This window comes from Sinocyclocheilus anshuiensis, unplaced genomic scaffold (genome assembly GCF_001515605.1).
Source record: "Sinocyclocheilus anshuiensis isolate Anshui unplaced genomic scaffold, SAMN03320099.WGS_v1.1 scaffold481, whole genome shotgun sequence".
Classification (NCBI taxonomy): domain Eukaryota; kingdom Metazoa; phylum Chordata; class Actinopteri; order Cypriniformes; family Cyprinidae; genus Sinocyclocheilus; species Sinocyclocheilus anshuiensis.
The window spans coordinates 860,826-873,406 of NW_015539907.1; the positions used below are offsets into that span (position 1 = coordinate 860,826).

The following is a 12,581-nucleotide window of genomic DNA, read 5'->3' on the forward strand; positions in this document are numbered from 1 at the left end:
CTTTTCTTACGACGTAATGGGCGCATTTGATCTTTCACTTGATCAGTGAAATGCTTTAGTGAAGATAGTTTTTCACATTCTACATTGTAATCCGTTCTTGGTGACACAGGAACACATTACAATAATTACATGGTATTATATTTGATGAGATTAATCATTTTATAAGTGTTTAAATGGTGGTGTACATTTAATTAGCCACATGGATTTGTTTTGATAGCAGAGCTTCAGTGACTGGCAATCCCTTAACAATAGCAATCACTTAAGCAGTCTTAGTTTCAATTATAAAAATTAAAATCAATACTTTTTTTTTTTTACATCATTACATTAATGGGGGTTTCCAGTCTCTTTGTGTATTGTACATAAACCCCATAATTTTTGGAAAGTCCCTAGAATTTATATGGTGAATATAAAATGAATGCTACCAGTTTTTTTTTTTTTTAAGTTTATGATTGTTGTGCTCAAACACTGAAATCTGTAAACCGCACTCTGCACTGGGTTAAGTCAAAGAATACAATACAATTAAATTATTTTTTTCTTTTATTTTTTTTTAATCATAATTGTAGACCTTTTCTTAACAGCTTGCAAAAAATAGCATAATCAAATATATACAGAAAAACTTTTAAAACAGTTATGTACATATCCACACAAAAAATATCTTCTTGGTATATAGCAATCATGATGTCAGCATTATGAAAAACTATGATGCTTGACAGATTTTCAATACCCAGACTTACATATATACACACACACATATTCACCCACCCTTGAGACGTTTAGTTCACAGTGATAAGTTTAGCGAGTTAATCGTCCATGCCTGGGGTTTCTCCTTGCTGTATTCTTGATGCTATTCTGATGGCTTCTTCTAGAGAGGGCTGATCACTGAGCTAAGAGGGGGAAATGAAAAAAAAAATTGTAAAACTTATCTAATAAAAATTGTTTACAGATGCCGTACAACAAATTATTTCAAAATTGTCAATCTTGCTCAATGGCACTACCCACCAAACACATGGTCACCCTCCTTCTATAAAAAAACAACACACTTACCCTTTGTTGGCAATGAGGGCTCATTAATCAGAACTGAATGGCACATCAGTGTAAAGATCAATACAAGGCTGATTGGACTAGACCAGTTTGTTCAATTAGTTGTCCATTAGTGTAAAAAAGACAAGTGATACAATCACTAATCATAAATATTAGATCATTATCTGCTACTGATCTCAGTTATTATTACACTAAGAGCTGAAATCAATGCTTAATTAAAAAGTGTTATTTAGAAGCCACAATTTTAGATTTTAAGAGCATAAAACTGGTGACTGATTTTGTGTACTTCAATTTTAAGTTTACAGTTACACCCATTTTGCACTCATTTTCTCTCAATGATCCACAAAACTGTAAATCAAGTCATCAGCAAAAAAAAATAGTAATTTTTTTTAAATGAATGCCAGCAGTGTATCAAATACATTTGATCTGGCTTAGTTTAATATAATTGATATCATGCTGAAATGCGTAGCGCATTTAATTTCAAAAGTTTTCAAACATTAGACCTACAGAACCACAAAACTAATTCAGTCGAGACCTACATCTATAATACACATCCTAAAAACACACACCTAATGGAAAGAAGGTTGCAACCCCCCAACAAACAGTCTAGTCTTTTGACAATAATTGCATGTTCCAGCCTTAAAGGGGGTTTAAAGGTTTATGGCAATTACTGCAGGTTTTATTGTGTACTTTCAGGCAAAGTAAACACATGATTTAAGCTTTTGCAACCCATCCTAACTGAGCATGTTAATGTGACTGTGAGAGGAAGATTCCATAACGTGTGTGGTGTGTATATATTGTATACCTGCACAGCTATGTGTGTGCCATTAGAAGTAGCCAGCAGTGTGACTGGATGTGGGCTTGTGGAAACCACATGCTGTTCCTGATCTTGTACAAGCTCCCCCTCTTCTGTCTGGTACACAGACAGATCTGGCGTCACAATAGCCACCTAAAATGTAAATAAAAAGTTTACACAATAAGCTCAACTTGTATTTATTTAGTAAAGTAATAGAGTCCCTCAGTAGCATGCAAGCTATTTAAAGGGATAGTCCACCCAAACAAGAAAATTGTTATCTTTTACTCATCCTCATGTCATTACAAACCTGTATGCAGTTATTTCTTCTGTGGAAAAAGAAATACATTTTTTTGAAGAATGTTGGTAACCAAACAGTTTGGGGTCCCACTGACATCCATAGTACGGACAAAAATGCAATGGAATTCTGAAATGGTAATTGATTGCCAGCATTCTTCAAATTATCTTTTTTGTGTGTTCCACAGAAGGGAGAAATTCATACAGGTTTGGTACAACATGAGGATGAGTAAATGACAGAATTTTCATTTTTTGGTGGACTATTCCTTAAAGTAACAACACTTACCTGTCCCTCTGTGCCATCTGCAGACACCATAGTAATAGAATGTGCTCCTCCTGAGGAAAGCATCGCTTCATGTGCTGGGATGGTTATGGTGGTTCCTTCTTGTGTTACCATGGTAATCGTGCCTCCCATAGCCTGCATATCTGCTTGAGACAGAACCTGAGAGGGGAAAGACAACAAGTATTTACTTGGAAAATATCTGTATACCACCACCTTTCCGTAGATTGTACTCTAGTTCTACAAAGTAAAAGTACAAGTACAGTACTGAAGTATGGAATAAAATAGGTTCTGATGATGTTGTGTGTGATCAATATAGGCCTTGTGGGAATTTATTTAGGTCATCACAGACCTGTTGTGTGCCATCCTGAGATATGAGAGCCACATGATGTTGTCCCATGACTTCTGATCCTGACACCTGCTCAGACCCAGAGTCATCTTCCACCACCGTTGGAGTGTACATTAACCCAGGGTCATCAATAGCCTCTGAAAAAGATGGCAATTCTAAATTCAGATTTTCAGTTAATATTAGATGGTCATAGTTTGTAGCTGGAGATTTAAGTAAACAGACCTGCTGGGGGCTCAAAATATGCTTCTTGATCTTCTTCTATGGGCTCGGTGTCATTGTGCGCTGTGCGTTTATGCATGGCTAAGGTCGAAATCTGCTTATACGTCTTTCCGCAGTGATTACAGTTGTAGGGTTTGCAGGGAGTATGAACTACATGGTGCTTGTACAGGCTGGAGTACTCAGTGAAACGCTTGTCACAGCCAGGAACAGTGCAGACGTAAGGCTTCTCACCTGAATATGATGAGACAAACATACTTTTGAGCTTACGGTATGAAATTATACCTTATTTTTGTGAGAAAAAAATGCTTGCAACCTCAAAGCTTCTGATTTCTTTAAAATGTATGCTTTATTAGATGTTGGAAGCAGTTAGAGCTGATAGGACAGGTACCTGTGTGAATCCTCATGTGGTTTTTGTAATTGGTGGCACTTGCAAAGGCCCTTCCACAGCTGGGTTCAGAGCAGTAGTACGGCCTCTCGCCTGTGTGAGTACGGATGTGGACTTTACGAATGTTGGATGTGGTGAAAGATCTCCCACAGCCTTCAAATGGACATTTAAATGGTTTTTCGCCTACAAAATGAATAGTTATGCAACACAACAAATTTAAAAACAGACCAAAATTTGACAAATATTTTTAAGACAACTTAATTTTATAAACAAGATGAAACCATTATTACAGGCCGGTTAAATATGCCAAACACCTGTATGTGTTCTTGTGTGTTTTTGTAAGTCTCCAGAGGTTTTGAAAGACTTGAGACAGTTGAACTCCTGACAGCGATACGGTTTCTCTCCCGTGTGTGTTCGGACGTGACTCTTGAGACCATACCCTTGAAGACAGCAGAAAGAAAAATAATGCATGTACAAAAAAACTTGGAAGTAATAAAAAAACAACTGTTTTGGGGAAAATCTTTACCTGTTGCAAACTTTTTGCCACAACCCATATGTTCACAAATGTATGGCTTATCCCCAGTATGCGATCTTTCGTGTACCTAAAAATATTTAGAAAGCCACATGAGTTCAGAAGTGGATAATTAACAACAGAGACAATGTACACATTTGTGAAATATGTGTATTGTATCTCTTCTGTCTTGCATGAATTCACCTTCAGATGGTGAGCAGTAGTGTAGAGTTTTCCACATCCCTCATGTTCACATCTGAAGGCCTTTTCCCCAACATGCTGGATTCTAGGTGACCGGTCTTGACCCTGCAGTACAATCTAAGCGCACAAAAGTGGGTCACTGCTTCATTAACATTCAAAGCATTACGATTATAAGTTACTTATTTAATAAATGCAGAAAATAGTATCAGTAGAGACAGTACCTGCATATGCACACCATCAGAGTCCCCTCGACCAAGTAACCCAGTACTGCATTCTGTGGCCTCCATCTGCACACACACAGATAACACTTCCTCTAAACTAACATGAACTGTAATATGATACAAATTAACATAAGGAACATCATATACAGTACACAAAGTATATACACAAGTGTAAATTGGCTTAGCATTCCATTGCACATTAATTTCCGTCATAATAGGGGAACTAAACCATATAAACTCACGCAATAAATAAGAATACAGAATAAGTGACAAGTTAATGATCTTAACCTTAGTAGAGTATTGCTCCAGCACACTGATGGTCTCAGCGTCAATTGTGCCCTCTGTCTGTAAGTCTGCTACAGTACCATCTGCCTGGATGGCCAAGATGGTGTTGGATGGAGGCATATGTTGAATATATGCAGTGGTGCCATCCTCCAGCTGAACAGCCTGTAAACCACCCTGATCATATGTTTCTAAAAAGATTAAATACATTGAGATTTACTTATTTGATTTTATCATAAAGAATCCAACATTTGTGTCTGTATGATACACAATACACAGTAATATTGTTATTTAGGGACAGACCTTTGGGAGCATGAATGTAAGCGGTTGTTCCATCCTCCAGTTGCACAGCTTGCCCATCTTCTAGTCTCAATCCTTCTCCACCTAAAAAATATGTTTAAAGCATAAGGGTAAATATTGTGTGGTCTTTTTAGCACAGAAGTCATCGGTGTCTTATCTAGTGCAATTGGACAGTCACAGATCATAAAGCTCCATCTATCAGAATTCATTTCATATGAAATACCTGTTTTAGACATTGGTATGTGCTGGACATAAGCAGCAGATCCATCCTCCAGCTGAATCACTTGTCCTTCCATTATTTTGTTTTCTATGAGAGAAACTATTATATGCTGTAAGACTTGAATAGTGGCCAAGCAAGAACATTTGTGCAGGTTTCATAACTACACAATATTTGTTGTATGCTAATGGAATACAGGAAATTACGTGGAAAATCACGTAACACGTAATGCTACGTGTGTAGTTGCAGTACCATTAGGGCTATGTTGGATGTATGCTGTGGAGCCATCCACCAGAGTCACGGCCTGCAAGCTCACCGTGTCTATACCCTCCATGTTATCATCTGTGTAGTAACAGTTGGCCATTATGAGTCTACATTGCACTATGCACAAAATATAATACTGTTGCAGAGATTTTATACGCATCCATCTCACCTGCAACTGTTACTGCCTCTGTTAGGCAAAGAGTGACCTGCTGCGGGTCCCCGTCCACACATTGAAACTCCATGCCCTGGGTGTCTCGATTCACCTGGGCTAAGAGCATGATCTGCCTGTACAAACCAACCAACAACCATTAAAGATTTACTGTTAAAACCCAGAGGCAATCAAGGGTCTTGATTAATTGGGCTTTGTTTAGTACTCTCATTGTTATTTTACAAGTCAGACAGTCCATTAACTACTTGTATGACCCTAAATTTATTTTAACAATATTAATTTTACATAATGCTTTTACTGTTAAAACCCAGAGGCAATCAAGGGTCTTGATTAATTGGGCTTTGTTTAGTACTCTCATTGTTATTTTACAAAAGTCAGACAGTCCATTAACTACTTGTATGACCCTAAATTTATTTTAACAATATTAATTTTACATAATGCAAACACAAATTGGGGGGGATATTATTTTCTTATAGTTATTAATAGTTTTGTGCTCGTGTACTCCTCCTGAATGTTAGTACTGTTACTACTACAGTATTATACGGTTTAGAACTGTACTTGGTCATGTTGCACCCTATATAAAGTCATTTTAATGTGAATTTCTTAAAATTAGTCTATTTTTGTCATCCTAGTACTTTTACATTTTAAAAATACTTTATTCATTTTATTGTTGTATTGTAACTGTGCTGTGACTATGGATCTATGATTCAGACATCAACTAGTATTAGTCCAAATGTTACAGGTACCTATCCCATTTCTAGGAACTATTTAGCTAGTTACTGTATAAATTCCAGTAATAACTAGTATCTCTTTCATCTTTACTTGTAAAATTTCTCATCTCATTATTATTTTTTTTACTTGACATATACTGAGGAGTCAATGTTATAGTTCAAGAACAACTCTTTCTAGTTACTTGTTCCAACTGGAACATATTCTAGTATCCATTCAACTGTTAAAATTAGAATAGATACCACCAGCAACTAGAATCCCTACTAGTCAAAAGTTAATGTCAACCACAGATCCCCAAAGGATTCAATGAAAAAAAAGATGTGTAATTTTCCACCAGTAACGGAATATTACTTGTCACTATTAAAATATTATAAGAAATATATATATACTTTTATAAAACTACTAGCAATAAAAAGACAATTGCTATTTTGTGGAATAAAAACGAAACTGAAATGTTAAAACAGCTTGCCATAGAATGTATGGTATAGCATTCTGCAAAAAGTAATATTTTTCAAATGGAGAAATATTAATTTTTTTGATTCGGCACATGTGCCGAATAAAAATACGGTGCTAACACGGTCATTTCATCACTTATGTACATTTTAGCCAAACAGCAACGAAACAACTTTGTAAATAATAACGCTAGGAGTATATAAATATTTAGACAGGACTGCAAAGGCAGCCCGGCTAAAGTTGGTCATAAGTCCTTCGTTTTATTATTTGACAGAACATCTGTCATGCTAACGCTCACATGTTAGCAAATATGCTACAACAATGCTCGCGTTTTACTTTAGCCGCTTCCTAATGTTTACATACTATAATCGCCGTTGAGATTCATATAACTATGCCATCCCCGAAACTAACGCAAAGCAATACTGTCCTTTATAAAGGCGTTTAAACATAAAGGAACGACCGTTAGCCCACAATGAATTCGTTGCTGCTGTAACTTGACAATCACAATCGGAACGTTACAATGTTGCAACCAATTACAACGCTGCGTCCAACTGCCTTTAATAAATAAAACACCGCTTCCGATGAATTTTCACTATTTTATTTCGTTCTTCGTCCCACATCGACTTCCACCACACGTCCATTGCCGCGCTCTCCGGCTATGCGGCATCTGAGGAAATAAGGCACACTGGGTAAAAACACATTTATATACTAACCTCCTAAAATTTTCCAACAATCCCTTCGTTCGACCACCATGCACCAGGGCAGGAAACGCTATGCAGAAAATACAACCCCAGAACCTGAATAACGGAAGGAAACGCGCCTCCACTGATTCTTAATACGCTTATGTGATTGGCTGAAGCAGACTAGTGCCGCGCTCCCATTGGCTGAACGCCCGTCCATGCGAATGCGTGCTGTCAGAAATTCATGTTCAGGGGCACCTTGGGGACGCCATTCGGGTCTGTTGGGTGTATTGTTCAAGCGTGAATAAGCAAATCTAGCACAGCAGTGTTTGCCCGTGATATATTCATTTGGCGGATAGATGCGGCGGGTTTTGTGTACATTTCTTCGAACGTCATAACGTGACCAGTGGTTTTATTTTTCTTATAACAGCACATTTTTACAGTGTGTCACGGAAGGCTTGGTAGCCATTTTGAATTGCATTATGTCATGGCTGGAGTGAGGATGCATGGGCAATGCAGTGCAGTAAAGACTTGAACTTTTGCTGTTGGAATAGACTTCTCTGTTTGTCTGAAGGAGAATACGGAATACTCTGTTTAAAATTATGAAGATTTTATTCCAGAAGAATATAAATTCTTATTCTTTTCTTATTTTTATATAATTTTAATACGAGATGTTTATGCAAAAAATAAAAGCAATACAAATCAGTAATGTTTGAAAATGTGTAAAAATAAATACAATTAAATATAATGAAAAAATACATTAAAGTATTAAAATATTTTCATATTTAAATTTATATAATTTTTAAAGTTAAATTTGCTCAATAAGACAATTTCTGAGAAAATTTTGAACAATAAAACATGAGGGATGTTGCGTAGCAACAGTATGTATCTCTTGGCACAAATAATCTGAAGACATATAAGGTGAAATACAACAGTTCAGTTTTAAGTTTTATATAAAATTTCTCCTCTTTCCTATTACTTGTTTCACTTCTGTTTCAGTTTTTATAACCATTTCTTACTATGTGTCAGTAAGTTGTTATGATATATATATTGAATTTATAAATGTGTATGTACATATACAGTATGAATGTATACACAGTATATATGTATGTGTGTGTGGTTCTACATACACACATATGTAGTTTTTTTTTGGTGTTTGGCTTAGTGTTATGTTAGAATCATTATTATACTCCTATACCTTTTGTTCTTTAATATTTTGAATTGTTTTTAGCTTTTCATTTAAATGTTAAGTTTTGAAATTTTGTTGTATGCATTTGTCATTTTTATTTTATTTCTTTCTCTTTATTTTAAAAATGTGTATAGGTAGTATTTATACAGTTTTAGCTTTTAGTTTTGGATCTGTTTTTAGTTGTTTTAATACTACAATTGATTGCTTCAGTTGTCCTCATTTGTAAGTCGCTTTGGATAAAAGCCTCTAATAAATGACTAAATAAATAAATATAAAATATGAGTGCATTCCAATACAATGTGTATCGAGTCCATTTCTGCAGGAGACCTGCAAAGGAAGGAATGATTATTTGAGTTTTCTTTGTGATGTCAGAGGGCTGGTTTTCTACGTTTGCAGTATTTTTTAATCTGTCGAAGTTGGGTCCTTTTTCTAAAACATCGTGTATTTTTCATCAGCTTTTCTCACCTCAGTGTCTTCTTCACATTTCAGCTTCTGTGGAAGAGGAGATGACAGCACATTAATCTATTTTTGGACTAAGAGTCTGTCACGGGATGGACGTCTTAGCACTCAGGTTCTGAAATCAGGTTCAGGTGCCAGTTTCTGGTGTAGGATGACATTCAATGGCATTTCTCGTCAAACCACATTATTAAAGTTTCACCCTTTCTTTTTACTATTGCTGCTGCTTCTTGAACCCACATTAATCTTGTCAGAATGCTGATTTATAAATAGAGGGTAAAAGTCATTTCAAGAACCTCAATAAAAATAGTGCCTGTAGAGTGGATCATACAAACATATAAATAAAATCATAAACAAACATTCAAACCAATGTACTTACTAAGCAATATTTCACAGAGATTTAAATTATGTGCATATATGTAGCTGTGTTATTAGTAGCAAATTTGCATGTATATTATTTATTAAAAGGATACATACAAATTCTGCATTATTTACTCACCCTTATGTCATTCCAAAACAAAACATAAAGATATTTTAAAAAATAAAAAAGTCAATGGTAACTAAAACGGTTTGGTTCTATAAAATACCTTCTGCTGTATTCCACAGAAAATAAATAAATAAATAAATACATACAGATTTGGAATGATATAATGGATAGTTCACCCAAAAATGAAAAATCTGTACTCATGAATGAATTTCTTTCTTCTGCTGAACACAAAAGAAGATATTTTGAAAAATGTGAGTAACCAAACAGTCGTTGGTCCCCATTGACTTCCACAGTATGAAAAAGAAATAGTCTGACCAGAAACTGTTACCCACATTCTTCAAAATATCTTCTTTTGTGTTCAGCAGAAGAAAGAAATGTCTTGAGGGTGAGTAAAGTATGACAAATTTTCATTTTTGTGTGAACTATCCTTTTAAAACCTGTTCCCAAGTGCACATCAGATGCTCTCTGTCACCACTAGATGGATGTAATGACATACTAATAGTTTAAGGCTGGTCAGTGGCTCACTATGGCAACCTCGGTACACAGTAGAGACAGGAATCATTGTTCAGTGGATCATTACTAGGTACAGAACAAAAATTGCTACAGTTTTCAAGTGTGTTCTAGGAATCAAGAAAGGTATGAATAATTGTTGTTTGGTTTTTTGTGTATTTTCTCATTCTTACATTTGCTTACTATCCAAAAAGATGAGGGGAAAAAAAGCTATTTGTGTTACCAGAAGCTAGTCAGATTGGTCTTTAAGTCAACTATAACTGAGCAAATTCAATTGTGTTGCAGATTATTCTGTCAGACTTGACAATGTCGTCAAGTCCTCAGGTGTCTGACAGGCAAAGTCTCCTTCCCTTGTTCATGGGTAAAGGCAGAAATGTCACCTTTGTTTTGGACTCCTCTGTGGGAATGAATGGCTTTCTGGGACCAGTGAAGAATCTTATTATTCAAATCTTGATTACTAAAGCTTCACTCAGAGACTCGCTCTTCAACATTATCAGCTTTTCATACAAGGTAAATTTGCAGCGAATCACTCTGAAAAAATAGGTAGCCTATTTGTCCATGCAGTATTATTGTCTCTAATACGGGTCATGCTATATGTTTGGTTTATTTAAAAAATAGTTTTAAATAAAATATCATAGAAATTATTGTTGATCTTAATTTATTGCGTTTATTACATTTAAAAGTCATATCAAATTCAATAGGAATACTTTAAAAGGCTAGTGTTTTCCAACCATCCATCCATTTTTCAAACTGTTTATTCTGAGTGGAAGTCCTGGATGGATTGTCATACCATCGCAGGGCTAGGCTTATATTATTTAATAAAATATATATATTTATTTCTTTTTTTAAATCAATTTATATTTTACTAGTTTACACCATGGTCTTCTCACATGATGCCCTGCACTCCTGATGTAGTCTATGAAGCCTTGAGCTGGATCCACACATTACAGACAAGTCCTGGCAGAGACCTCCACCCAGCACTGGCCTTAGCATTCTCTGACCCTGCCTGTCAGTCTGTCCATTTGGTGACCAGCGGTCTCCCAGACAACACACCACAATGTCTGACTTCATTATCAACCCTGGTGATGCGCCCTGTGAATACATTTTACATATCAGACAAGACTCCCATGAACACTGACTTATCAGACTTCTTGCAGTGCATCACTTCCACCACTAGAGGAAGCTGTTATGTCATGACGCTCAACTCAGCTGGCAATGTGGACCAGGTAAGATGTTGAATGGTGTCCACCACTTATACTGTTCATCCTTTGTTAGTTAGTCAGATTTTTTAAAAATGTTTTAAAATGTCAAACAGCTCAGTTTGTTGCATTCAACGGATGACCTGTTTCAAAACCCGTCACACTCAGAGGACCCATGGCGTTCAGTGGACTTCAATCAGGTTCAATACTACAACTGCACAAGCTGTGTCTGTTCTGTACCATGCTGGTATGTTCTTTAATTTATTTTTTAATTGGAAAGAGTGAAAGACAGACAAAACACAATAAATAAGTATATTGTGGGATATATATATATATCTCTCTTTACAGGTGTTCCTCTATGAATCCTTTTAGTACAGTATCATGTGTATCTGCAAGGGTAATGCGAGGTGCTGAGCTTTTTCCTGGTTGCCGTGTGTTAGCCAGGAGAGAGATAGATGGGTTTTACTACCTGGGGACAATCATACATCAGGTACTAAAAATATTCAGAAAATCATCATAAACACTACTAGTCAATAGAATAAGACTTTTTAAACGTTTCTATAAGAAGTCTTATGTTCAGCAAAATTAATATATATTAAAATATAATTTATTCCTGTGATGGCAAAGCTGAATTTTCAGCATCATTACTCCAGTCTTCAGTGTCACATGATCCTTCAGAAATCATTCTAATATGCTGATTTGAGATTCAAAAAACATGTTATTATTATTGTTGAAAGCAGTCTTTTTGTGGAAACTGTGATACATGTGACATTATGAACCTTGTAACATTAATGTCTTTACTGTCACATTTGATCCATTTAATGCAGGGGTGCCCAAACTCGGTCCTGGAGGGCCGGTGTCCTGCAGAGTTTAGCTCCAACTTGCCTCAACACACCTGCCAGGAAGTTTATAGTATGCCTAGTAAGAGCTTGATTAGCTGGTTCAGGTGTGTCTAATTGGGGTTGGATCTAAACTCTGCAGGACATCGGCCCTCCAGGACCGAGTTTGGGCACCCCTGATTTAATGTATCCTTTCTGAAAAAAAGTATTAAATTTCCTTAAAGGGGTTATAGGATGCCCATTTTCCACAAGTTGATATGATTCTTTAGGGTCTTAATGAAAAGTCTGTAACAAAGTTTGGTTAAAATTTCTCAATGGTAGTGTAAAAAAAACAAATTTTTTACTCTGTCAAAAACAAGGCGATTTGCAAAGATTCATTACAAAACATTATATTCACTTCTGTAGATGAGGCTGGATCATGAATGATTCGCAAGAACATAGATGCATTTATGTAGATCGGGGGTGCATTCCCTTCAGAAACAATGTAATCCACTGCCAGTTCAGCGGCTC

The 12,581-nt window shown here is 36.0% G+C and overlaps 2 protein-coding genes across 3 annotated transcripts in view; one reads left to right on the forward strand and one right to left on the reverse strand.

Moving 5' to 3' along the window:
* Nucleotides 1-568: 568 nt before the first annotated feature.
* On the reverse strand, nt 569-7,529 carry znf143b (zinc finger protein 143b). Of its 2 annotated transcripts, none has more exons than XM_016483177.1 (16): nt 7,425-7,529; nt 5,530-5,645; nt 5,349-5,438; nt 5,103-5,186; nt 4,883-4,963; nt 4,586-4,770; nt 4,298-4,363; nt 4,080-4,193; nt 3,891-3,966; nt 3,679-3,804; nt 3,368-3,547; nt 2,983-3,210; nt 2,764-2,897; nt 2,418-2,573; nt 1,847-1,990; nt 569-884 (listed from the first exon to the last, which is right to left on the reverse strand). In XM_016483177.1, exons 2-16 carry the CDS (start codon nt 5,636-5,638, stop codon nt 801-803), a joined length of 1,857 nt encoding a protein of 618 aa, XP_016338663.1. In that variant the 5' UTR covers nt 5,639-5,645; nt 7,425-7,529; the 3' UTR covers nt 569-800. The 2 variants fall into 2 exon arrangements, with proteins under 2 accessions (XP_016338663.1, XP_016338662.1); XM_016483176.1 differs by having other exon boundaries at nt 5,103-5,198.
* Nucleotides 7,530-10,339: 2,810 nt separating this feature from the next.
* Nucleotides 10,340-12,581, forward strand: part of LOC107686328 (uncharacterized protein C11orf16 homolog) — a 4,876-nt gene continuing 2,634 nt past the window's right edge. Inside the window, exons 1-4 of the mRNA XM_016483296.1 lie at nt 10,340-10,543; nt 10,903-11,259; nt 11,349-11,479; nt 11,581-11,722. Coding sequence (XP_016338782.1) covers nt 10,340-10,543; nt 10,903-11,259; nt 11,349-11,479; nt 11,581-11,722 — 834 coding nt within the window. The remainder of the gene's footprint in view (nt 10,544-10,902; nt 11,260-11,348; nt 11,480-11,580; nt 11,723-12,581) is intronic.

Excerpts from the sequence above, each read along its gene's own strand:
- znf143b (XM_016483176.1), bottom strand. The coding sequence starts at position 5,638 with ATGCTCTTAGCCCAGGTGAATCGAGACACCCAGGGCATGGAGTTTCAA. Across the intron at positions 3,548-3,678 it reads ACACACAAGAACACATACAG|GCGAAAAACCATTTAAATGT; the intron begins GTGTTTGGCATA and ends TTCATTTTGTAG. Across the intron at positions 3,211-3,367 it reads CCACATGAGGATTCACACAG|GTGAGAAGCCTTACGTCTGC; the intron begins GTACCTGTCCTA and ends CATCATATTCAG.